This window comes from Saccopteryx leptura, chromosome 2 (genome assembly GCF_036850995.1).
Source record: "Saccopteryx leptura isolate mSacLep1 chromosome 2, mSacLep1_pri_phased_curated, whole genome shotgun sequence".
Classification (NCBI taxonomy): domain Eukaryota; kingdom Metazoa; phylum Chordata; class Mammalia; order Chiroptera; family Emballonuridae; genus Saccopteryx; species Saccopteryx leptura.
Window position 1 is genome coordinate 273,108,409 of NC_089504.1, and position 22,557 is coordinate 273,130,965.

Below are 22,557 nucleotides of genomic sequence, written 5' to 3' on the forward strand. Positions count from 1 at the left end.
ACCCGTCCCCCTGTCCTTCTTCCACAGGCCACAGGTAGTAGGGCTAACCCAGAATTTCTAAACCCTTATCTGTAGTTAACAGTCTCCATACCGCAGGGTAATTACGGGGCACGAAGGAGGGGTGGCACCCTCTAGACTTAGATCAAACCTCTCAGTTGCTTCCTGTTCCCTAGACCACCAGCCCCCCAGGCATAATAAGGTGAGAGCCTGAATCTGGAAATTTTCTCAGCTCGGATAAGAAGCGGTGGGGCAGGGGCTGGGCAGGGCTGGGCCGCTCAGGAACACAGAGTTTCATATTTCTCTCAACCTGCCAATCCTGGGCGCAGGAAGGCGTGGCCACACCTGGGGGGCGTGGCCAGGTGGCGACAGGGGCTGAGGCGACCTGGGAGAGGCGCTGACGTGAGCTGGGCGCACCTGGGCGGAGCAGGTAAGGGCCGGTGCAGGACCGTGAGCAGAGCCCGCAGTCCCTACCTGCGCGGAGCCAGGTGTTACTTGTCCAACCCGTCCAGGAGCTCGGTGGCGGCTGCTGATCTTAACTGGAGACATGGTTCGGAGGGACGTCCGCTTCTGGTAGCCGGATTGAGGAGAGGTAGGGTCGCCAACTTCTGGAGGCTGGTTTGGAGGAGAGGGATCTACCCGCTGGTGGAGAAAGGTCCGCTCCAGAGTTTGTGGGGTTAGGGAAACTTGTCTCGGGACATCTGTTTATTTGGGGGAGATACCCTCTGGGGCTGGCTGCCTGTTGCCCCGCTTCAGATAGCTTTTCAGCTCTCCTATCCCCGGATCTCTGGACCTTCCCGACCCCACACTGAGTCGACTCCCTTTTCCTCCCCACCCAACGCTCTCGGCTCCCACCCACCCACCGTCGGATTGAGCCGAGGCGTCTCCACTCCAGTCTTCCCGGCTCGCTGGGCCGCCGGCCTCTGTGTCCCCAAGAGCGGAATTCCCATGCAGCGGGCCCTTGGGGCTGGTGGGTGTTTTGGAAAATTGGGGGGTGGGGAGGCCGAGAGCTTTAGCTAGTGTATTTTCTCTCCTTGAATTTGTTTAGCACAGTCGGGCCCCCCGCCCGGGAGACACCAGTGGATTTCAAAGAAGCCAAGCTAGGGGTTGGGAGGGTGGCGCCGGGCGTGGTGGCTCGGGGGTGAGGCCCTCTCCCTCGGTAGGGGCTGGAGGGCGGGTGTGGAGAAATGTGAAAAGTCTCCCAGGCCTGACTGGAAGGGAGGCCCGGGGTGCCACACTTTACAGGGAGGTTGGCTGGTGAGAAAGGGGTCATCCCTGCCTCAACCCTGCTCTTGGTGGATGTCAAAAGTGGAAGTCAGCGAAGGGAGAGGGAGACGCCTGAGTCCTGGGTGAAGGCTGGTGCCCCCCCAGGAGAGTCGTTTAGGGATAAATATTTGGATAACGAATGACAGCAGCACCCAATACCCTGCACATCCCTCGCACCAGCCCCTAACTTCAATCCAGTAGAGAGAAAGGGCATGGGAGTTACGGTTATCCACCCAGAATTTACCCCTGAGCAGGGCTAAACTAAACAGGACAGAAGGGGAACCTGGAGGCTGGCATTTCAGTTCCTCCAGGAGGAAGGGATGATCGGGACCACCACTGAGCCCTGTCTGCAAGAAACAGCTGTGTGTTTTCCTCTGCGGAAAACCATTGACAGCCAATCGCAGCTTTGGATAGCTGTGCCCCTTGAAACTTGTCTGGGCAAGGGCTGCAGAGATAGCAGTGGGGTCTTTATAGAGGACGTGCCCTGCATGAGAAAGGACAGTTAGTGCCTTAGGGAGGTTGAAAGTGTGCCTGCTCAATGCCCAGTGTGAGGGGACTGGGTGGGAGTTAGCATCTTTGTTCTTGAATTTCACTGTGATGGCAGTTAGATAACAGGGCTGAGTTCAAGTAGGCCAGGGTTGTTCTGTGGGCATTGGGATTTGGGCGGTGAGAATGTTTGGAAAGAGAACTCTGATTTAGGTGTTTAAAGGTAGGGGTCATTCAGTCTTCTCCTTACCCACTTCATTGGCTGTCATGATGCTGGCATCTTTGTTGGTGTTTTTACTTTACTCTCTTAGTGTGCAGAGAAGGGAGGGACTTGAATGGCAGTGGCAGGATTTGATACAGCACACTTAAGAGTGTTGGATCCAGGCCCCAGGTAAAGAAAGCACTTACTTTTGCCATGTCTCAGTTAACCCAGCTATAAATGGGGATGAGAATAATACTACTTCCAGATCATGTGGATGAAATCAGACAGGCTAAGTAAAAAATGCATGTAAAAACTGTAAAGCCTGTGTAGATATAAAGGATTGTTGTTACCATGGTCTCATCTGCTGAAGGGCACCATCTTTTGGACCTTCCATTGGTAATGAAATCTTAGCTTCTTTTGGTTAAAAATAATATTACTTGTTTATTTTCTTGCAATTATATATCAAAACATGTCATTGCAGGAAAATGTGAATCACATATAAAAGTATATAGGCAGGTGTAAAATTCACTCATAATCCATAATCCTATCACCAGGTAAGCATTGTGAATGTCTGTTGCATTGGTGTATTCTTTCTTTCTTTTTTAAAAATTCTGTGTGTACGTGTATCCATCCACATGCGAATGCATGTTATGTTACAAGATGGAGATACTACTGTACAGTTAATACTATATGCTGCATTTTCCCCTTTAACTTCATACTATAAACATTTTCCCAAATCCAATAAAAATTCTTCAGATACCCTGTTGTTAATGGCTGCTTAATATCGTGGCCTGTGAACATGTAATTAGCCATTTTCCTCTGTTATTTGGTTGCTTCCAGTTTTTCCCTCTCTGCCTGTTTTAGAGTCTTAGTTACTGGGTGGGAGGTGGGGGAGACCTTGGCTGACTTTCAGAAGGTGGACAGGTTGGCAGTGGTGGAGGTGGGGCATGGAGAAGGACAGGCTGGGGCAGGGCTGCTCATGGGCACTGCTATCTTGGGAGAACGCTGAGAACCCAGGGCTCTAGATCTTAATCATCGGTCTTTCTGGGTGGCTGCTTCTCCTTCCCCATCACTTTGTGCAGTTCCTTGTGTAGACCTGTTGCCTTAATTTTTTCTTCATGGGCTGTGGATCAACTGGAATAAGCACTTTTATTCAAAGTCCATGATCCATCAAGAGGTGAATTTCACATGTTAGGACCAGACACAGGACTTAGACACACTGCAACATAAATTCTCTAAAGCCCCTCGCTAGTTTGACGGGTTGGCTGCCCGTTTTTCTATTCTTTTCACCCTTCTTTTGCCGCATCCGCCTTCTGGTAGGCTAGGATAGAGGAGGAGAAAGTAGAATTTGCCCTTGGGAGAATGTGTTTCCTCCTCCTTACAAGGTACACGTTCTCAGAGTTTTGATGGCTTGTCTTGCTGCCCTGCAAAACCACCTAAACCAAGGCCAAGGGAGGTGGGGACTGCATGCTGACCATCCTCGCCTGCCCACTGAGCTGTGCTCCCAGGGGGAAGGTTTCAGTTGCAGGACTTGGTAACTGGGTCAGAAGGCTCAGGTGAGAGCAGGTCCTGCCTTGCTCTTAAAGTGCCAGGGGCTGAGTTGGGTTTGGGTTTTCCCTGTGGGATGGAAGTCTGGCTGGGGAGAGAAGTGGTGTTAGGGGCCAGTCCCTCAGCTAAACTCCTCTGGGTGGGAGCCTTCCCATCACTCAGTTGATTTGGATTCTGAACCGTGACCCAGGTGAGGACTTTTCTGGATGTGAAGGTGCCTTATTTATTTCTTTTCCTCCTCCTGTCTTTGTGGGACCTGAGCAGTTCTGATGTGGATTTCTTCAGGAAGGAGTCTGATAAATCATTGAGCTTTAGTGTTTAGTGACTAGCGTAGTGCTCGACACACAATAGCTGATGACCAGTTATTTGTTGAACGAATGTTATTTTTCAGGTGTTTCTTTCTCACCTTAAATAAAGTTTAAAAAAGAAAGTAAAATAAGAACACAACAAAAAATCTAAGCACAGCATCCCAGGCAAACAGTTCTCCAGTGACTGGCTTTTCCTTTGGGCCCACAGTCCAGGCAAACCTTTGTTTTCTGCTGTGGGTGCGGGCTGCTGTGGAATGTTATCTGCTATGCCTGGGTATTTTTATGAGAATCAATTGCAGACTTTACCCAGGTTGGCTCCTGCAACCAATCAGTTCACTTCAGCCCCTGTGGGGAAATACCTAGACCCCGGTAAGGAGGCTCTCCTAGCAGTACAGGGACTGTCTGTAACTCTAGGTTAGGAACAGTGATATTAGATTATTCAAGGCTTCTGAGCCTTACCAGGCTCAATTGTAGAGCAGAATTCTTAGAGCCTTTGTCTCCAGCGTTCCCAAGTCTTTTCCCACACATTGGATTGTTCTGTGGATAACCAGGTCAGACCCTTTTTCTTGGTACAGAATCTTTGCGTGGCCCAGAGAAAGGACAGCTGACTCGAAGCCCAGCTCTTCAGATCCTGGTGAACACACTGCTTGCTCATCTACGTAAGTGAAGACTCTGGAACTGGACCCCCCCCCCCCCCCGAGCCTACTTCTTTCTTATTTTTATTTTATATTATTTTTTTGACAGGGACAGAGAGAGACAGAGACAGAGAGAGGGACAGACAGGAAGGGAGAGAGATGAGAAGCATCAATTCTTCATTGCGGCACCTTCGTTGTTCATTGATTGCTTTTTCATATGTGCCTTGACCGTGGGGCTATAGCAGAGTGGGTGACCCCTGCTCAAGTCAGTGACCTTGGGCTCAAGGGGGTAAGCCTTATTTATTTATTTATTTATTATTTATTTTTTATTTTTCTGAAGCTGGAAATGGGGAGAGACAGTCAGACAGACTCCCGCATGCGCCTGACTGGGATCCACCCGGCACGCCCACCAGGGGCGATGCTCTGCCCACCAGGGGGCGATGCTCTGCCCCTCCGGGGCATCGCTCTGCGGCAACCAGAGCCACTCTAGGGCCTGGGGCAGAGGCCAAGGAGCCATCCCCAGTGCCCGGGCCATCTTTGCTCCAATGGAGCCTTGGCTGCGGGAGGGGAAGAGAGAGACAGAGAGGAAGGAGAAGGGGAGGGGTGGAGAAGCAAATGGGTGCTTCTCCTATGTGCTCTGGCCGGGAATCGAACCCGGTCCCCCGCACGCCAGGCCGACGCTCTACTGCTGAGCCAGCTGGCCAGGGCCTATTTATTTATTTTTATTTATTTATTTTTTTACTGAGGCAGAGAGAGGGATAGATAGGGACAGACAGGAACGAAGAGATGAGAAGCATCAATCATTAGTTTTTCGTTGTGCATTGCGACACCTTAGTTGTTCATTGATTGCTTTCTCATATGTGCCTTGACCGTGGGGCTACAGCAAACCCAGTAACCCCTTGCTTGAGCCAGCGACCTTGGGTCCAAGCTGGTGAGCTTTGCTCAAACCAGATGAGCTCGCGCTCAAGCTAGCGACCTTGGGGTCTCGAATCTGAATCCTCTGCATCCCAGTCCGATGCTCTATCCACTGCGCCACTGCCTGGTCAGGCTGGTGAGCCTTGTTCAAACCAGATGAGCCCACGCTCAAGCTGGCGACCTCGGGGTTTCGAACCTGGGTCCTCCATGTCCCAGCCTGACACTATCTACTGCGCCACCTCCTGGTTAGGCATATAGCCTACTTCTTTCATACCATGATTGTATCATTTCTTATTAAATATTTCTACTTGCCTGACCAGTCGGTGGCGCAGTGGATAAAGCGCCGGACTGGGATGTGGAAGGACCCAGGTTCAAGACCCCGAGGTCGCCAGCTTGAGCACAGGCTCATCTGGCTTGAGCAAAAAGCCCGCCAGCTTGGACCCAAGGTTGCTGGCTCGAGCAAGGGGTTACTTGGTCTGCTGAAGGCCTGCAGTCATGGCATATATGAGAAAGCAATCAATGAACAACTAAGGTGCCGCAATGAAAAACTAATGATTGATGCTTCTCATCTCTCTCTGTTCCTGTCTGTCCCTATCTATCCCTCTCTCTGACTCTCTCTCTGTCCCTGTAAAAAAAAAATAAAAAAAATATTTCTACTCATCTCTAGTGGTCTTGTTAAAAAGAGAGTGTGCTTCAGGTTCCTGCTCATGTCTTTATTGTTTCCATAACTATTTTTCTTTCCTCTCCTGAGAGGAGATTCAAAGGAGCAATTTTCCTCCTCTTCCAAAGCCCTGGGTACTTCAGGAAGGACTATGTTCCAGCAGGGATGACATCATCTTTTCATTTTTCTGCTTCAGGATTTAAATAGAAGAAATGTGATCTACTTACATGATAAGTCTGATTTGGCTAGAGCGTGAAGTCCATATAAATGGCTTTTGGAATAAGAATCAAAAGAACCTTTTAACCTCTTTTCTTTTCTTCCCCACCTGGCACAGCTTATTCCCATATTTAGTTTCTTTGCTGTAATCTAATGAAACTGTAGCTCTATCATAAGGGAACAGTGGCTGGGAAAAGCTCCCAGTGACTGGCCTAATTCTCTTGCTCTCCCCATTTCTTCCCCTTCCCCACCCAGATCATGGCCCTCCACCCCCGCAGAGTTCGGCTGAAGCCCTGGCTAGTGGCCCAGGTGGATAGTGGCCTGTACCCTGGGCTCATCTGGCTACACAGGGACTCCAAACGCTTCCAGATTCCCTGGAAACATGCCACCCGGCATAGCCCCCAACAAGAGGAGGAAAATACCATTTTCAAGGTAAACAACCTTACCATTTGACTTGAAATGTTTTCCGGTTCTCTCAGATCTTTTTGCTTTAATGTTCGGTTCTGTTTTCTGTTTTGGCATGAGGAGTATACTAAATCCAAAATGCTGATGCAAACAAAAATTTAAAAGAAGGGGGGAAAAAAAGAAAAATAACTACAGAATGTTGATGCAACAAATGCTTATGATGGGGGTGCCCAAACTTATCAGGCTTAGTAATTTTTCTTGTTGGAGCACGTCTAGAAAGGTTGAGGTCGTTTATTCCTTCCCACTGGTTAAAAGTACTCAATTCACATTCCAACGGGTCCCAGGTATAGTTGACCAAACTCCTGCAAGTTGTTCCAAAAGCTCCCAAGTGTCAGGTGTTGACTCTTCTTCGTTCAGTCAGACCTCTTGCTATGAAGAAAGGTATTTGAGCCTGGGAATGGCTCTCCAGACCAGGGCAGAACTACTGAACATCAGTAGACTTCTAACATGGCCTGTAGGATGCGTGTAGAGGGCCCTCTGAAAGTTTTTCTTTTTATATGAAAATATTTTGCCCCCTTCATGCCTCTGCTTAAAAATTAATATCGTAATTATGTATGGTGTCAGATGGGTACTAGATTTGTCAAAGTGGTCATTTCACAAATTATATAAATGTTTAATCCCCATGTTGTACAACTGAAACTAATGTATTGTATGTCAATTGTAATCAACAAATAATTTAAGAATTAAAAAAAATAAATAAAACTACATTAAAACAAAAAGAAACCAGTTTTGATATGAGAGTAACTTTACTTAGCTGAAAACAATATTAAATCATCTGGCATTTTATAAAGTTTAAGTGAATAAGACCTTGACTTGGACAGAAGTAGGTGGGAAGCTGGTTGTGGGAAGGGGTGTGATGTGGTTGGTAAGTTGGGAGCCTGTATCTCATCTCCAGACCAACTTCTCTGTGCTGGTCAGTCTTCCATGTCATGAGTTGCTTTTGTTATTGCACCCCCAAAACCCCAAGAAGTGAGTTCATCCTTTTTTTCCTGACTGTAAGCTGCAAGTCAGAAGTGAAATCCAGTCTCTCCTGTGGGCCTCTCACAATTGATTCCCCAGGTTCTTGCTGGGATTGGATCAGGAAAGGTGGCTCACATCTCAAAGGAGGGCCATCCTGGAGATGGTTCCCACCCACCTCAGTTCTAGACTGGCAGGTATAGAGACAAAGAGGCAGGGAGAAAATTGCCTTGAGATTGCTTAGAACGGAAATGAGCATTTAAATTAAAAATTCAATAATAATAGAAAAGGGATAGGAAAACATCTGTAAACCAGCATCAACTATTTGAGTTGACTGGAGAGGGGGAGGGGCCTGCCCCGCCCAGCTGGCCTCCCGTCGTGGCCTTGGTCTGAACCTGGGTTTGCTGCTGAAGTGTCTGGGGAAAAGGCTGGTTCCTGGAAGCCTCACTGAGAGTGATCTGTGTGCTTAGGGCTTGAGGACACGGTGGCTGTGGGAAGCTGCCTTGTCTTATTTCTGTCTGTGTATGTTTGCAGAGTGCTGAGGGAGAGCCTCAGAAGTCAGGAGAAGAGTGAGGTTGCTTTCACAGATCCGAAGCTCAGATGGGCCTTTGACAGGATTGAGGGGTGGGGGAGCACTAGTATTAAGTGGGTGCCTGGTCCACACCTCATTTAATTCTCGACAGCTCTGTAAGGGAGTTTACTCTCCTGTTGTAGATGCAGAAGCTGAGTTTCCAAGGGGCTAAGTAACTTGCCCAAATCACACTGCCAAGTGTTGGGGTCATGATTTGAACCCAGGCCTACCTGCTCCCTCATTCTCATACTGCCTCTTCTGACTAGGAATTGGAAGACCTGGTTTCAAATCCTGCTACTATCAGGGCTTTAGTTTCTCCTTCAGGAAAATGAAGATGAACCAGTCTTGCTTCACGGGATTGTTGTGAAAATTGAATGAAAGACTGTATGGGAAGAGGCTCATAAATTACCATAAAAATGCAGGAATTATTTCCATTTTAGGAAGAGAAATAGGGACCTGTACAGTGACCAGAATCTTTAGAGGCATAACTCAAGATGGTTTGAATAAGTGCTATTTATAAATCACAATATGGCCACATGGTGGATGCTACCCTCTGCTGCATCATCATGGGTCCTCCGTCCTCCATGTCACCTGTGTGGGCCCCGAGGAATGGCTCTGCTGTGAGCAGGAAGATGGGGGCTGTGGTTCTGGGTGAGTCTGGCTGCTCTCCATGGAGGGGCAGGGATTTAGGGAGCCACAGAAATGTGCAGGCCCCAGCCAAAGTCAGCATAGCCCAAGCCAGCTGGGTGGGGCTGGAGTGGGAGTGGGCACAGAGGATCAGATAAACGGGGACACAGGTGAGGTCAGGTAGCATAAGCCACAACTGGAGATGTGCTTCTCAGACGCCAGGGAGTGAAGCTGAAATTCCTGATAGGGGTGGGATGGAATGGTGCCTGCTTAGCCACCTGGGGCAACACAACTCTTCACTGAATACTTTATAACAAAGGGAGGAGCCCCCAGGTCTGGAGAAGATGTAAGAGGTGAGTCTGAATTGGAGGAGAAAGATTTAGATTAGTTATTGGGAGAAACTTCCTCACGATTGTGAGCCTCTGCAGAGAGTGACTGAGATCAGTCAGAGATCTCAAAGGATGGGGCGGAAAAATTGCATTTCAGCTAGAAGAAGGAGTCTTTGGTCAGGAGCAGAGGTGGGGAGTTGGGACTAGACAAGTGACACATACGCCCTGTTAGCTTGAATAAGTTGGGATGTGCTTCCTGACCCTGAGTACCCTGCGAACAATATCCTGCCTTTTTGCATTAGGACATACGGAATACTCCTGGAGAAAGCATAGAGATTTGAGACTACATTAGCAATGAGGAATGTGGACATCCTGTGAGCAGAAATGTAAATGCCTGTTAGACCTGGCAGGAGGAACCGGAGAGGAGGAGCCAAAGTAGTTTTAGCTCATGCTACCAGCCCATTGGTGTTTCCAGCAGGATGTTTCCAGTAAAGCGGGAGTTTGAGGAAATAGGGAAAGGCAGGGGTGTGGGTCTATGAAGACCTCAGACCTTCAGCCTCTGGCTGAGGCAAGCTGTATTCTCAGTGTGCTTCCTGTCCTCCTGTTAAATCAAGCAAAGGCACTTGCTTTCTAAAGTTATTTACGCATCAGATTGAAGACTGAAAGGGGAGGGAACAGCAAGGCCAAACATATTGTATGTCTTTGCCCTTTGCCTTATTAGATAAGTAATTCACATCAAAAACAAGTCCGTTAGCTCCCCCGCCAAAATAAAATTATTGGAACTCTTGCTATCTGAAGTGACCATTAATATTTTGGTGTACATTTTCCCAGACTTTTCTTCATTTTCTTTTTCTTTTCTTTCTTTCATTTTCTCTCTCTCTCTCTCTTTCTCTCTCTCTCTTCCTTTCTCCTTCCTTCCTTCCTTCCTTCCTTCCTTCCTTCCTTCCTTCCTTCCTTCCTTCCTTCCTTCCTTCCTTCCTTCCTTCCTTCCTTCCTTCCCTTGATTATAGCCACTGTGGTCTTGACAGGTGGTGCCGACACTACCGTCCTCCCTCCTTCCCTCCCTCCCTCCTTCTCTCTCTCTTTCTTCTTTTCTTTTCTTTTCTTTTCTTTTCTTTTCTTTTCTTTTCTTTTCTTTTCTTTTCTTTTCTTTTCTTTTCTTTTCTTTCCTTCCTTCCTTCCTTCCTTCCTTCCTTCCTTCCTTCCTTCCTTCCTTCCTTCCTTCCTTCCTTCTTCCTTTCTTTCTTTCTTTCTTTTTTTTCTGTCTTTTGTGTGTGACAGAGACAGAGAGAGGGACAGATAAGGACAGACAGATTGGAAAGGAGAGAGATGAGAAGCATCAATTCTTTGTTGTAGTTCCTTAGTCTCCTTAGTTATTTATTGATTACTTTCTCATATGTGCCTTGATTGGGGGGCTACAGCAGAGCCAGTGACCCCTTACTCAAGCCAGTGACCTTTGGGCTCAAGCCAGCGACTATGGGGTCATGTCTATGATCTCATGTTCAAGCTAGCGACCCCACACTCAAGCTGGTGAGCCCGTGCGTATACTGGCAACCTCGGGATTTCAAGCCAGGGTCCTCTGCATTCCAGTTTAATGCTCTATCTACTGTGCCACCTCCTGGTCAGGTTTCTTTATTTTCAACCCTTGATTATAGCCACTGTGGTCTTGACAGGTGGTGCCGGCACTAACACTAGAGATATGGCTTCTCCTTTGAAAAGACTGTTTGCATTTGGCTTACTTTCCTTAGGCCCTGCCTTGCCTGGTCCTGAGCTGGCATTTCCTGCTGCATTCTCTGTAAATTGGGGTTGGGATGGTGGGGCAGTAGGACAGGGGTGTGTGTCTGTCTTTCTGTCTGTATGAGAGAGGGTGAGCGCACTTTGCAGAGTTTCTGGGCATCAGCAGGTACTCACTGCAGTTTCCTATTCCTCAGGCCTGGGCTGTGGAGACAGGGAAGTACCAGGAAGGGGTGGATGACCCTGACCCAGCGAAATGGAAGGCCCAACTCCGCTGTGCTCTCAACAAGAGCAGGGAATTCAACCTGATGTACGATGGCACTAAGGAAGTGCCCATGAACCCAGTGAAGATATATCAAGTGTGTGACATCCCCCAGCCCCAGGGCTCAATCATTAACCCAGGTGAGGCCCCAGCTGCTGGGGAGAAGGTAGACAGTATGCCAAGTTCTAGGCTAGACTCTTAAAGAGATAGTCGACTTGAAAATTGCCTGGCTTATTACATTTAAGGCTGATGAAGCAAGAAAGCCTTTCCCTAAGATGGACCCCAATACCAGAAGATGTAAACTCAGCAAAATCTTCTTGGTCACTCATGGGAACAGATACTAGCCTGATTGCGTAAAGCATTAGAAAGTAGAGGGAGTATAGATTTCTACTGAAGAAATAATTTTTCTTGGTACTCAACACTTAGAGGAGAGGCCAGGCAGGTTAGAAGAAGGAGGAATTAAAAGTTAGAAGGTTTGAGTTCTAAACCTGGCTCTTCACTACTTGTGGGCATTGAATCAAGGCATTTGACCTTGATTGTGAGCCAACTGTAAAATGTGAGTGCTCATCTTTTCTGCCTGCTTCAAAGGTTATTGTAAGAATCACTTGACATAACATGTAAAAGCTCTTAACTTCTCTTTGTAAATGTTGTGGTGAGTGATCATTTCATTATAGGATGCTTTTACTAAGAGAATACTACCCGATCCTCCAATTTACCCAATCCTTAGCAAGAACTAAGAGCCAGATCAATTTGATTTGTCTTCTAGCCAATCTAGTGAGGCTCTGCCATTAAGCTTACAAAGGAGAGAGGTTGGTGTCCTTATATCCTTAAAAGAGATACTGATGTGTAGGAAGAGGGTTAGAGTACAAATTAAGAGATTGCTGGAGAAGGAAGTAAGGTTTGCAGTGCCTGAATATAGGAGGGGAAGAGAGCTTACTTCAGGGCTCTGTGGGAAGAGTTGGAACCGGGATTAATGTACCCGCAGCTCCCACTGTTTTTGGTCAGGGCACTGCGGGTGCACACAGAACCTGAGGGCCCTCTGTGCTAGCTCTCCCTAGCTTGTGCAGTGGGTCAGCTGCAGGGATACCAGTGCAACCTGAGGAGTTCACTTGCTTGCTTGTGTGTCTGTTTCTTGGTAGGATCCACTGGGTCTGCTCCTTGGGATGAGAAGGATAATGATGTTGATGAAGAAGATGAGGAAGATGAGCTGGATCAGTCACAGCACCATGTTCCCATCCAGGATACCTTTCCCTTCCTTAACATCAATGGTGAGTAGGGCTGATGGGCGGTTCAGAGCGATGAGGAGGGCTCTGACCTGGCTGCTGCTGACCCCTCAGCCACCACTGCCCTGGCAGCAGTGACCAAGCCCTGTGTCCAGGCTGCTGGTCTATTAGCAAGTAGGGGTCATGGGCAAGGGAGCTCTGCTGGCCCAGTTAAAATTTTTATACATTTCCATTCCCACATACAAATACATAAACTTTTATAAATTTGGCTGCTTTCCTTCAGGCCAAGTTGCAGATGTCATTTTCATGAATTGTAGGCCAACTCTTCTGTTCTTTCTCTTGGTATAAATTTTGTGTCACTTCCTTAAGTGCTAAGGCTGTGTGATAGAACCTTGTGGTTTCTAGACTCTCAGTTCTAGGCTCTGATAGAATTTATCTGCAAGAGACTTGTCTTGGGTGGACTGTTTGGATTCAGCATCCCAGAAAAAATGAGTTGAGAGGTTGGAAGGTCACCGTGTGACAGCAGGTACTGACTCTCCCGTTGCACATTGTGAGGACGCTTCAGCACAAGGGGAACTGCTCTTCTGCATCTTCCCTTGAACTTTGCACTGGAATGCTCCTGACATGATTCGGCTGAGCAGCTCTTCACTGCCTTCCCAGTGTCTCCTGGCTGCCATGGCTCAGTGAGACGCTTGTGGGCCGCCTTGGAGCCTTTCTGGGAAGATGTGTGGGAAATATATTAAAAAACAAAAAGTAAAATGGGTACATAGGTTTAATCAGACTTGTATACAAAGCATCAAAGAAGCATTAACCTCTGTGACTTTAGAGCTGTTGAGCAGAGGAAAAAGAATTGTTGACGAATAGATGCCTAACAGATGAGGCTAGGAGGAGAAATCTGTAGACTTTGAAGTGGTCAACTTTGCCAAAAACAGGAACATAGGATGGGGTGTTGTTGTTGTTTTTTTATCCTATTTTAAAAATAGATTTAATTGGATACTTAAAATAATTTTAAATTGATTTTGGACTGAGAGAGGACAGGAGGGAGAGAGAGAGAAAACTCCATTGATTTGTTGCTCCACTTATTTTTGCGTTCACTGGTTGATTCTTGTATGTGCTCTGACTGGGAATTGAACGACAACCTTGGTGTATCGGGATGGTTATAGCAGCTGTGGTTATAATCTTAGAGTTGGGAACTTTACAAAGTTTGTCATGTGTTGCTTTGTCAAACAAGACTAGGTTATTGAGCTTGGCCCGAACTTTGCCTTTGGACCACTTCTTCTCGTGGGCCTTGCCCTCGGATTTGTTCACTGGGTCTTTGTCTTTCTTGGCCTGCTTTCCAGCTTCTTTCATCTTCTTGTCCTTGAGTGGCAGAGGGGAACTCCAAGAGTAGCTGCTACCACTGCTGCCTCCATAAGATGTTCTAATTGGATACTTTTGAATAAATAATACTCTTACACGATTTAAAATTCAGAATGGTACAAAAAGGTAATCAGTGGGAAGGTTTCCTTTCATCCTGTCTCTGAACTTCCCAGGTCCCTCCATGGAGGAGACAGATCTTTCCAGGTCCTTGAGTGTCCTTCCAGATGTTTTATGCATGTAAAAGTATTTGTTTTTAATGACATTAAAAAAAACTAACACTTACTCAAAGCTAATCAACTAATTTAGTTGAATTCATTTTTTTTATTTGTTTATTTTTAAATTTTTTTACAGGGACAGAGAGAGAGTCAGATAGAGGGATAGATAGGGACAGACAGACAGGAACGGAGAGAGATGGAGAAGCATCACTCATCAGTTTTTTGTTGCGACACCGTAGTTGTTCATTGATTGCTTTCTCATATGTGCCATGACTGCAGGCCTTCAGCAGACTTAGCAACCCCCTGCTCGAGCCAGTGACCTTGGGTCCATGCTAGTGAGCTTTTTGCTCAAGCCAGATAAGCCCGCGCTCAAGCTGACAACCCCGGGGTCTCGAACCTGGGTCCTTCCGCATCCCAGTCCGATGCTCTATCCACTGCGCCACCGCCTGGTCAGGCAGTTGAATTCATTTTTATGAAAGACAACCAGATTTAATCACAGGATTCAAATTTTGCAACAGGAAACCTCTCATACATGCCCATCCTAATTTAACCCCAGAGAAAACTCACTCCTCAGCTAATCTTCAGCAAACTCAGGTTTTTATAACTAAGAGTTTACAGGAGAATTAGTATGATTAGGTTCCCCAGAAGCAGGGGAACCGTATTTCTCATTGTGTTAGTTGTGGGAATCAGTGATGGGCTGGCACATTGAGTCAGGGTCCAGTGTTTGATTCTTGTCTGTTGACTTTTTTAGGTTTTAGAGCCTCAGACCAAATGATGTGCATGTGAGGTGCCTCTGTCCGCTCACCCACATCCTTCTGTTCTAGGTTCTCCCATGCCGCCAGCCAGTGTGGGCAACTGTAGTGTGGGCAACTGCAGTGTGGGCAACTGCAGCCCTGAAGCAGTGTGGCCCAAAAGTGAACCTCTGGAGATGGAAGTACCCCAGGCACCTATACAGCCCTTCTATAGCTCTCCAGAGCTGTGGATCAGCTCTCTTCCAAGTAAGCGAGTCCAGCTCTTTCTTGATGGCTTTTCAGCTTCTATTATAGTATAGTCCCTTCTTGGCCTGCCTTCTGCCTCCATTTCTTTGCTCTGTATAGAATGGCTTCCTTTCCCACAGGAAGAAGTAAAGAAACATTAGCCTATTCCTAATTGCCCATGGGGATGCTCTGGTTGGTTAGAGCTCCTCTTAGGTGGCTGGGGGGCCTGAGCTTATCAGTTTGGCCAAGGGATTTGGGGATAAGGCCATTTGTGAGCTAGGAAACTAATGGCCATGGATTTGGTCAAGGAGTTTTTGGGTTTTGAGGGGCTTTAGGGCCCAGAGAAAAATCTCTTTCTGGATGGGGCACAAATTTATTTCAATGAAGAATTATTGTCAATGTTCCATCTCCCTTTCAATTTACACATGGTGTGTGTGTGTGTGTTGGGGGAATATGAATGCTAGAATTTTGTCCTATAGGCTAATATTTTTCATAAGACCAGAGGGAGACTTGCTGCATGAAAATTTTGTTTGCTGTTATTTGTTTCCTTTTAATGACATATTTGTTAAAACAGAAAAATGACTTTGTATTTTGTCTTGTGTCTCTGGTTTCATCAAACAATGAGACAAAAAATAAAATAAAATGACACAAACTAGATACCTTAGTTTTTAGCTCCTTCTAGTGCCTATTGATACAAAGACTCAGTATGAAATGGGGAGACCAAGACCCAGAACTTTGCTTGGAGAAATTCTAGCCTTTAGGGTGTGGTGATTGAACAGAGATAGTAGAGATGGACCTTGAACTGTTTGCTTCAGGACAGTCTTTTGAGTGACTATTCCTGGGTTATGTTGGTGTCTCCCTTTATTGCAGGAAGGATATCTATGGCTGTGGCCTTCCTGATGCTCGTTGGAAGGTGGCTCAATCTTGATGGACTTGTATGAGTCTTAGGGATAAATAGGCAAAGCAGCAGAGCAGGGCTCTCAACTGTCTTCTCTTACCTTTCAGTGACTGACCTGGACATCAAGTTCCAGTACCGGGGGAAGGAGTATGGGCAGACCTTGACCGTGAGCAACCCCCAGGGCTGCCGGCTCTTCTACGGGGACCTGGGTCCCATGCCTGACCAGGAAGAGCTCTTCGGTCCCGTCAGCCTGGAGCAGGTCAAGTTCCCAGGTCCGGAGCATATCACCAATGAGAAGCAGAAGCTGTTCACCAGCAAGCTGCTGGATGTCATGGACAGAGGACTGATCCTGGAGGTCAGCGGTCACGCCATTTATGCCATCAGGCTGTGCCAGTGCAAGGTGTACTGGTCTGGGCCATGTGCCCCATCGCTTGTTGCTCCCAACCTGATTGAGAGACAAAAGAAGGTCAAACTATTTTGTTTGGAAACATTCCTTAGTGGTGAGTCTTTTTACAGAAAGTTGATGGTGGGAACTGGTCCATAGAAATATGTCCCCCACCCTTCCTGGCTCTGCAAAAATTTTTTTTCTGGAAGATGTCAAGGTCAAGGTGAGCCTTGGTTCTGAAAAATGAAAGTGACCTGGGCAACAGAGAAGGGCGTTCCACTCCAATGCTATGAATGTACTTAGAAGCTATTTTTAGGTTGATTTTGGCACCTTTAGTGGCAGAAGAGGGAAACAACCTTGTCATTACCCCCCCCCTCCCAAAGCTACCAGCTTATCCTTAACTTTGGAAGGTGGCCCCATTCATCATAATCAACAAAACATAGACTCTCTTCCTTTGAAAAATATCTGAGTGGTGAATTCAAACAGACAGATTTAGAAAGAGCACTGAGTTGTGAATTTTATAATGTGGTCTGAACCCCAAGTCTGACTCAGTAGTGTCCTCCAAAATGATGAATATGCTCTGTATTTGGTAGAGGCACTGGACACATGTAGCTGTTGAGCATACACATGTGACTAATATGACTAAGTAACTAGTTAATTTTACTTACATTTAATAGCCACATGTTGTGACTAGTGACTGCCGTATTAGGATAGCATAAAAGATGGTATTTACCCAGTGGGTATGGAATGACTCAGTACACCAAACGTGCTGTTCCGCTTCCGCAGATCTCATTGCCCATCAGAAAGGACAGATAGAGAAGCAGCCGCCATTTGAGATCTACTTATGCTTTGGGGAAGAATGGCCAGATGGGAAACCCCTGGAGAGGAAACTCATCTTGGTTCAGGTGAGATAAAGATTGTCAACAACTCTCGCTTTTTATCAAAGATTTAGGCCCTACGTCCAGCGTAGAGCCCTGAGCAAGGACTCATCAGCCTGTGTAGGTTTTAATCCCATCAGATGGAGTAGCAGACTCAGGCTTTGTACATTGTACAGTAGGTCCATGCTGGGAAATACAGGCTCCTCCAAGTGGGTGATGGATTTAGTGGAAACCTTATCTTTCATTCTCTTACTGACAGTAGAGTCTTGCTGAAACCTAACAGGATATGAGTCTTTCCAGCTCTTTTACAAAAACCTTTGAATTTTTATTTTATTTTTTTACAGAGACAGAGAGAGAGTCAGAGAGAGGGATAGATAGGGACAGACAGACAGGAACGGAGAGATGAGAAGCATCAATCATCAGTTTTTCGTTGCGACACCTTAGTTGTTTACTGATTGCTTTCTCATATGTGCCTTGACCGCGGGCCTTCAGCAGACCGAGTAACCCCTTGCTTGACCCAGCGACCTTGGGCTCAAGCTGGTGAGCTTTGCTCAAACCAGATGAGCCCGCACCCAAGCTGGCGACCTCAGGGTCTTGAACCTGGGTCCTCTGCATCCTAGTCTGATGCTCTATCCACTGCGCCACCGCCTGGTCAGGCCTTTGAATTACTTTTAAGAACATAACCTTATTCTAGGAAGTAGAAACAAGACCGTGTGGGTTTGGCCCCTGGATTTGTGCAACAAGATAGGCAATAGATGAAATTTGGGTAAGAGTCTTGCTAAATAAGCAGTTATTTGTTTAGGTATGTGATATGATGCTATATCTAGACTTCTTATCAACTTTTTTGAACCCACTTTTAGAGTGAACCCTGGTAGGATGGTTCAGTGAGATGAAGGCATATCCTATCTAGATGGGGTCTTCCCCAGGGTCTCTCTGGTCCTTCCTTCAATCTTGGGTCCCTCCTGCTATTTAAAAATACTTTTTCCTCAGCAGATACCTGTGTGTTCTGTGTCCTGAACAGGTTATTCCGGTGGTGGCTCGGATGATCTACGAGATGTTTTCTGGCGATTTCACACGATCCTTTGACAGTGGCAGTGTCCGCCTGCAGATTTCAACTCCAGACATCAAAGATAACATTGTTGCTCAGCTGAAGCAGCTGTATCGCATCCTCCAAACCCAGGAGAGCTGGCAGCCTATGCAGCCTAGCCCGAACATGCAGCTGCCCCCTGCCTTGCCGGCTCAGTAATCATGAATGCTACCCTCCTTCTCTTTTTTAAAATATTGTACATATGGATATTTTTTATTATTCAGATTTAACTAGCTTTTTAAACTTCTTTTCTTTATAACAACATAGTAGTTTGACTCTCCAAATATGGCTCTTAAAGTTGATTTAATTTATGGTAAAATCACCCCTTCATACTTTCCCTTTCTTTTTGTAAACATCCCAATGATAGTATAATGTAGTAGGTAGTAGATTTGGACTGGGAGTTTGGACACCAGGGTTCTAACTACAGCTTTGCTTGCAATGTGCGACCTTGAACCAAGTCATTTAACCTCCGGGCTTCAGATTCATCGCTATAAAGTGAAGGGGTTGGAATGATGCCTGAAATAATGCCAGCTTTAAAACTCTAACTCGATGACTTCATTCTCCTTGTACAAGACAGAACTGCCTGGAACAGAACCCTTCTGCATTGTGTTTGTCCCACTTTTTTTTTTTCTTGCTTGCATTAAAGTTCCCTCAAGCACTGATTTGTCCAGGATTGATCTCTGTTTGACCTGTTCTGCTAGTATAGTAAGCCGGCTCCCTGATGGGGGAAGTGAGAGGGAGGGGAGCCAGCTCGTTGCTTAGGAACCAAACTTGGTATCTAAATAGAAATAGGTGCCAAAGTCTGAAAGTCACCCGACCTGTGGAGTAAACGCTCATAAATTGAGCTTCTAAAGGGAAGCTGTTGACATAGAAGGCCCAGAGATCCTGTGGAAGAATTGGTTGTCTGGTGTTTACCTTGCCACCATTCAGATCTCACTGTGTGTCTGTGTGTGCGTGGGGCGGGAGGGGAGATAAGAGTGGATGAGTCGGTGGCAGCCTTCAGAGAGGATGGAGCTCCCTTTTTCTTTTTCCTCAGGAACACCTGGGGATGAGCAGGGCATCTAGGAAAACTCTTAGTATAAAAGGGATAGTTCCTTTCTGTTTGGAGAACTTTACAGTCTTCCTGTCATTTGGGTCATTTGCATTTGGAAGAAATGGAGTGTTGAGTGTGTTAAGGGCAAGGTGAAGAAGCGCTGGGCAGTGTTTCCTAGCACAGACCTGCTCATCTAAGCGCTGGGCAGTGTTTCCTAGCACAGACCTGCTCATCTCCCCAGACGTGGTAACTGGGTGTCAATAATAAAAGTGTAGAACTTTGAATCTAATAGGTGCTACAAACTGGTCTTATCTATTAACTTTTGCTTGGCCTTTGACACTTTTGACTTTTTTTTTAAAGGACAAAATCATACACGATTTGAACTTTAACCTAAATTGAAAACAATATGCTAATCCCTGGTGGCAGCCCCAATCCTCTTGAATACTGATGGTTATTGGTGTCGGGTCATATTTAGAAAGCCCATGTCTAGTCTGCTACCCTTAAACCCAGCCATCTCTTATTTGCTTCAGGATTTGAGATAGCTGAAAAGTTGGGCTAGCTGTATTTAAAAAACCATAGCCTCACCTTAATCACAGGGTGGCAGTGGGATTTATTTAGCATGCTTAAGCCCTGGTTTTAGGGTCTCTAAGGATCCTAGTAGGATCTGTGCTTACTAAAATATGGCAAAGAGAAATCTGGATAAAGGTGAGATGCTTAGCTGTGAGCAGAAGTTGGGCTTCTAGAGAGCGACCAAGAAACATGCAAAGTATAGAAACTTTGTATATTTTGGTTATTTATTTTTTTTTACAGAGACAAAGAGTCAGAGAGAGGGATAGGGACAGATGGAAGGGAGAGAGATGAGAAGCATCAATCATCAGTTTTTCGTTGCCGACACCTTAGTTGTTCATTGATTGCTTTCTCATATGTGCCTTGACTATGGAGCTACAGCAGATCGAGTGACCTCTTGTTCAAGCCAGTGACCCTGGGTCCAAGCTGGTGAGCTTTGCCCAAAGCAGATGAGTCTGCACTCAAGTGGCGACCTCAGGGTCTCGAACCTGGGTCCTCCGCATCCCAGTCCGACTCCCTATCCACTGCGCCACTGCCTGGTCAGGCTGGTTATTTTGTTGAGTGGGTAAAGTGAGGGGTTTGGTCTTAATGTTTGGCTGCCACTGTCTTTGTCTGTATAGCTCAAAATTACAAAGAACCCACTGTAGATAAATCGGGAGGGCAACTGTTGGATCTGGGCTGGCCCCTTTCCCTTATTCTGTGAGATACTGACAGCCAGTGTGTCTATCTGGATGGGGGCCCAGATTACATGAGTTGGCCAAGGGTGTTGAAAATAGTGTTCTGAAGTTCCAAGAAGCATCAAACTTCTAGTATGTAACTGTAATGAAAAATACACACGTAAGAGGAATGCTAGAGCCCAGTTTCTCCCTCCCCATTAAAAAATTATTTATTTTCACACACACCCCCTTTTAATCCTTTTCAGAATGCTGGGAGACTGCATGCAGGGCTCTCCACTGATGTCCCTTAGTGTTCCTTCTCTGGTCCTGATGGGTAAATAACCCGGTGTCCCTTCTTATTTAGAGTTTCAGTCTAGTATCTCACTCCCATGGTGCCTTCTAGTTCCTTGCCTTCACCTTGCTGAAGACTGGGGAGTTAGATGGTATCAATAGCTCTTCTTTTTCTTCACTGTCCACTCTCCTACCAACATTGGTTGGTCCCTTTGCATATAATCAGGACTTTGATCAATGTCCCCATAGCACCCTCTACTTTCTCTTTCAGAGTAATCAATTCCTTTGTAATTGCTCAGCATCTGTGTCTTGCTTGACTACAAACTTACTGAAGGTAGGGACTGTTTGTTTTGGACTTTGCTGCCAACCCTTAGCATATTGTCTGATAACAGTATGTTTTCAAATATTTATTGTTAGAATAAAAGAATGAACTAAGCAAGTTTTTCAATTTGGGATTTATTGGTAACCACCACAGTAAAATAAATACGGGGAAGGAAAACATTCTAAAATTAGTATCTAGTCTCTGCTTCTGACTCCCTCTAAACTAAGGACCAGTGTTAGGAGTCCCCTACAAGCTGGTCCTTCTAGGTTGGCCCCCTCTTTACCCAGTTTTCTCTTCACCATCTGACGACACCACCAAGGTAGAACCAGGACAGGAGTGAAACCTCCAGTGTAGGTACCTGCAGTTCCCTTAGCCTCTGCCCTGCCCATGTTATCAATAAATTTGGGCCATATTCTCAGATAAGAGTTGTTAGGTTTGGGTCCAGGGCTTCTTTAAACTCAAATTCCCCTCCCTCAACCTCCCATGGGGAAGCTTCTTCATTAAGCATCTCCATCCCCTGAACTCCCCCTCCTCTTAAGCAACTCCCCCACCCTGGGAAGGTTCTGGGAAGGGCCTTCTGGAGGGGCCTGAGGGTTGGGAATGGGAGCCAGTCTGTGACCAAGGCCAGAAACCAGGATATGCTAATCTGAACACGTCCAGGTGCACCAATACATCGGCAAATGCCTGCAGTTAGTCCTTATATCAGACATCCCGTGCCTGCAGCTTGCTGCTGATGCGATTGGTCTATGCCTGTTTGCAGATTCATAAATAAACTTATAAAACTCATCAGGCCTGTGCGTCCCTCCTTTGGCCAATCTAACGAGTTTTCTCATATTCTTTTCCTTGGTTGTATGGCTCATATCTCTGGTAAAGAGGTGTTCAGTGAAATGACACTTTTTCTTCTTAAGACCTAATTGAAAAGTCTCTGCCTTTCTGTGTCTCTTTTCTCATGTGAAGTCATAAAATGGAATTCCTAGAACTTGAGCGCCACGAGGGTGGGGTGTTTCTGTTTTGGGCGCTGAAACCTGCAGCGCCTAGAAGCACGCCTAGCACACAGCTGTTCACGGTGAGGACTCCTGCCCTCCACACCCTGCTTAGAGGTGACAGCCTGGGCCAGGAGAGCACCTCTCCACCCCCTCTCAGAGCTGAGCCACTCAAATGTAGAATTTAGGTGGGTCAAAGTTGAAAAAAAGAAAACCAAACCAAAACTTTGTAGCACTCCCCATAGGCGTGGAAATTCTCCAAAACACGTCGCTCGTCTTGAGATAAATGTCATTTGGAGGGGAAGTCGCATTTCTCCAGACACAAATGAAAGTGTTTTTGAGCCGTGTGTATTGTTTCTGACTTCCTGGTCAGATGAGACAGCTGTCCGATGACAAGTAAGGGTGGCAGCGGACTGTCAGTTCGCCAGGTCCCGCCCCCTTTGGCTCACTTCCGCCCCCGCCGGTTCCTCGGCAGAAGGTCGGGCCCGCTTGGGTCTGTCCGGA

General features: G+C 46.5%; 1 protein-coding gene across 2 annotated transcripts; it reads left to right on the forward strand.

Annotated features, from left to right (window-relative positions):
* Positions 1-388: 388 nt before the first annotated feature.
* Positions 389-18,878, forward strand: IRF6 (interferon regulatory factor 6). Of its 2 annotated transcripts, XM_066361825.1 has the most exons (10): positions 389-589; positions 4,021-4,176; positions 4,383-4,466; positions 6,490-6,666; positions 11,115-11,319; positions 12,319-12,447; positions 14,801-14,974; positions 15,959-16,351; positions 17,023-17,141; positions 18,136-18,878. In XM_066361825.1, exons 4-10 carry the CDS (start codon positions 6,493-6,495, stop codon positions 18,358-18,360), a joined length of 1,419 nt encoding a protein of 472 aa, XP_066217922.1. In that variant the 5' UTR covers positions 389-589; positions 4,021-4,176; positions 4,383-4,466; positions 6,490-6,492; the 3' UTR covers positions 18,361-18,878. The 2 variants fall into 2 exon arrangements, with proteins under 2 accessions (XP_066217922.1, XP_066217921.1); XM_066361824.1 differs by lacking the exon at positions 4,021-4,176.
* Positions 18,879-22,557: the final 3,679 nt, after the last annotated feature.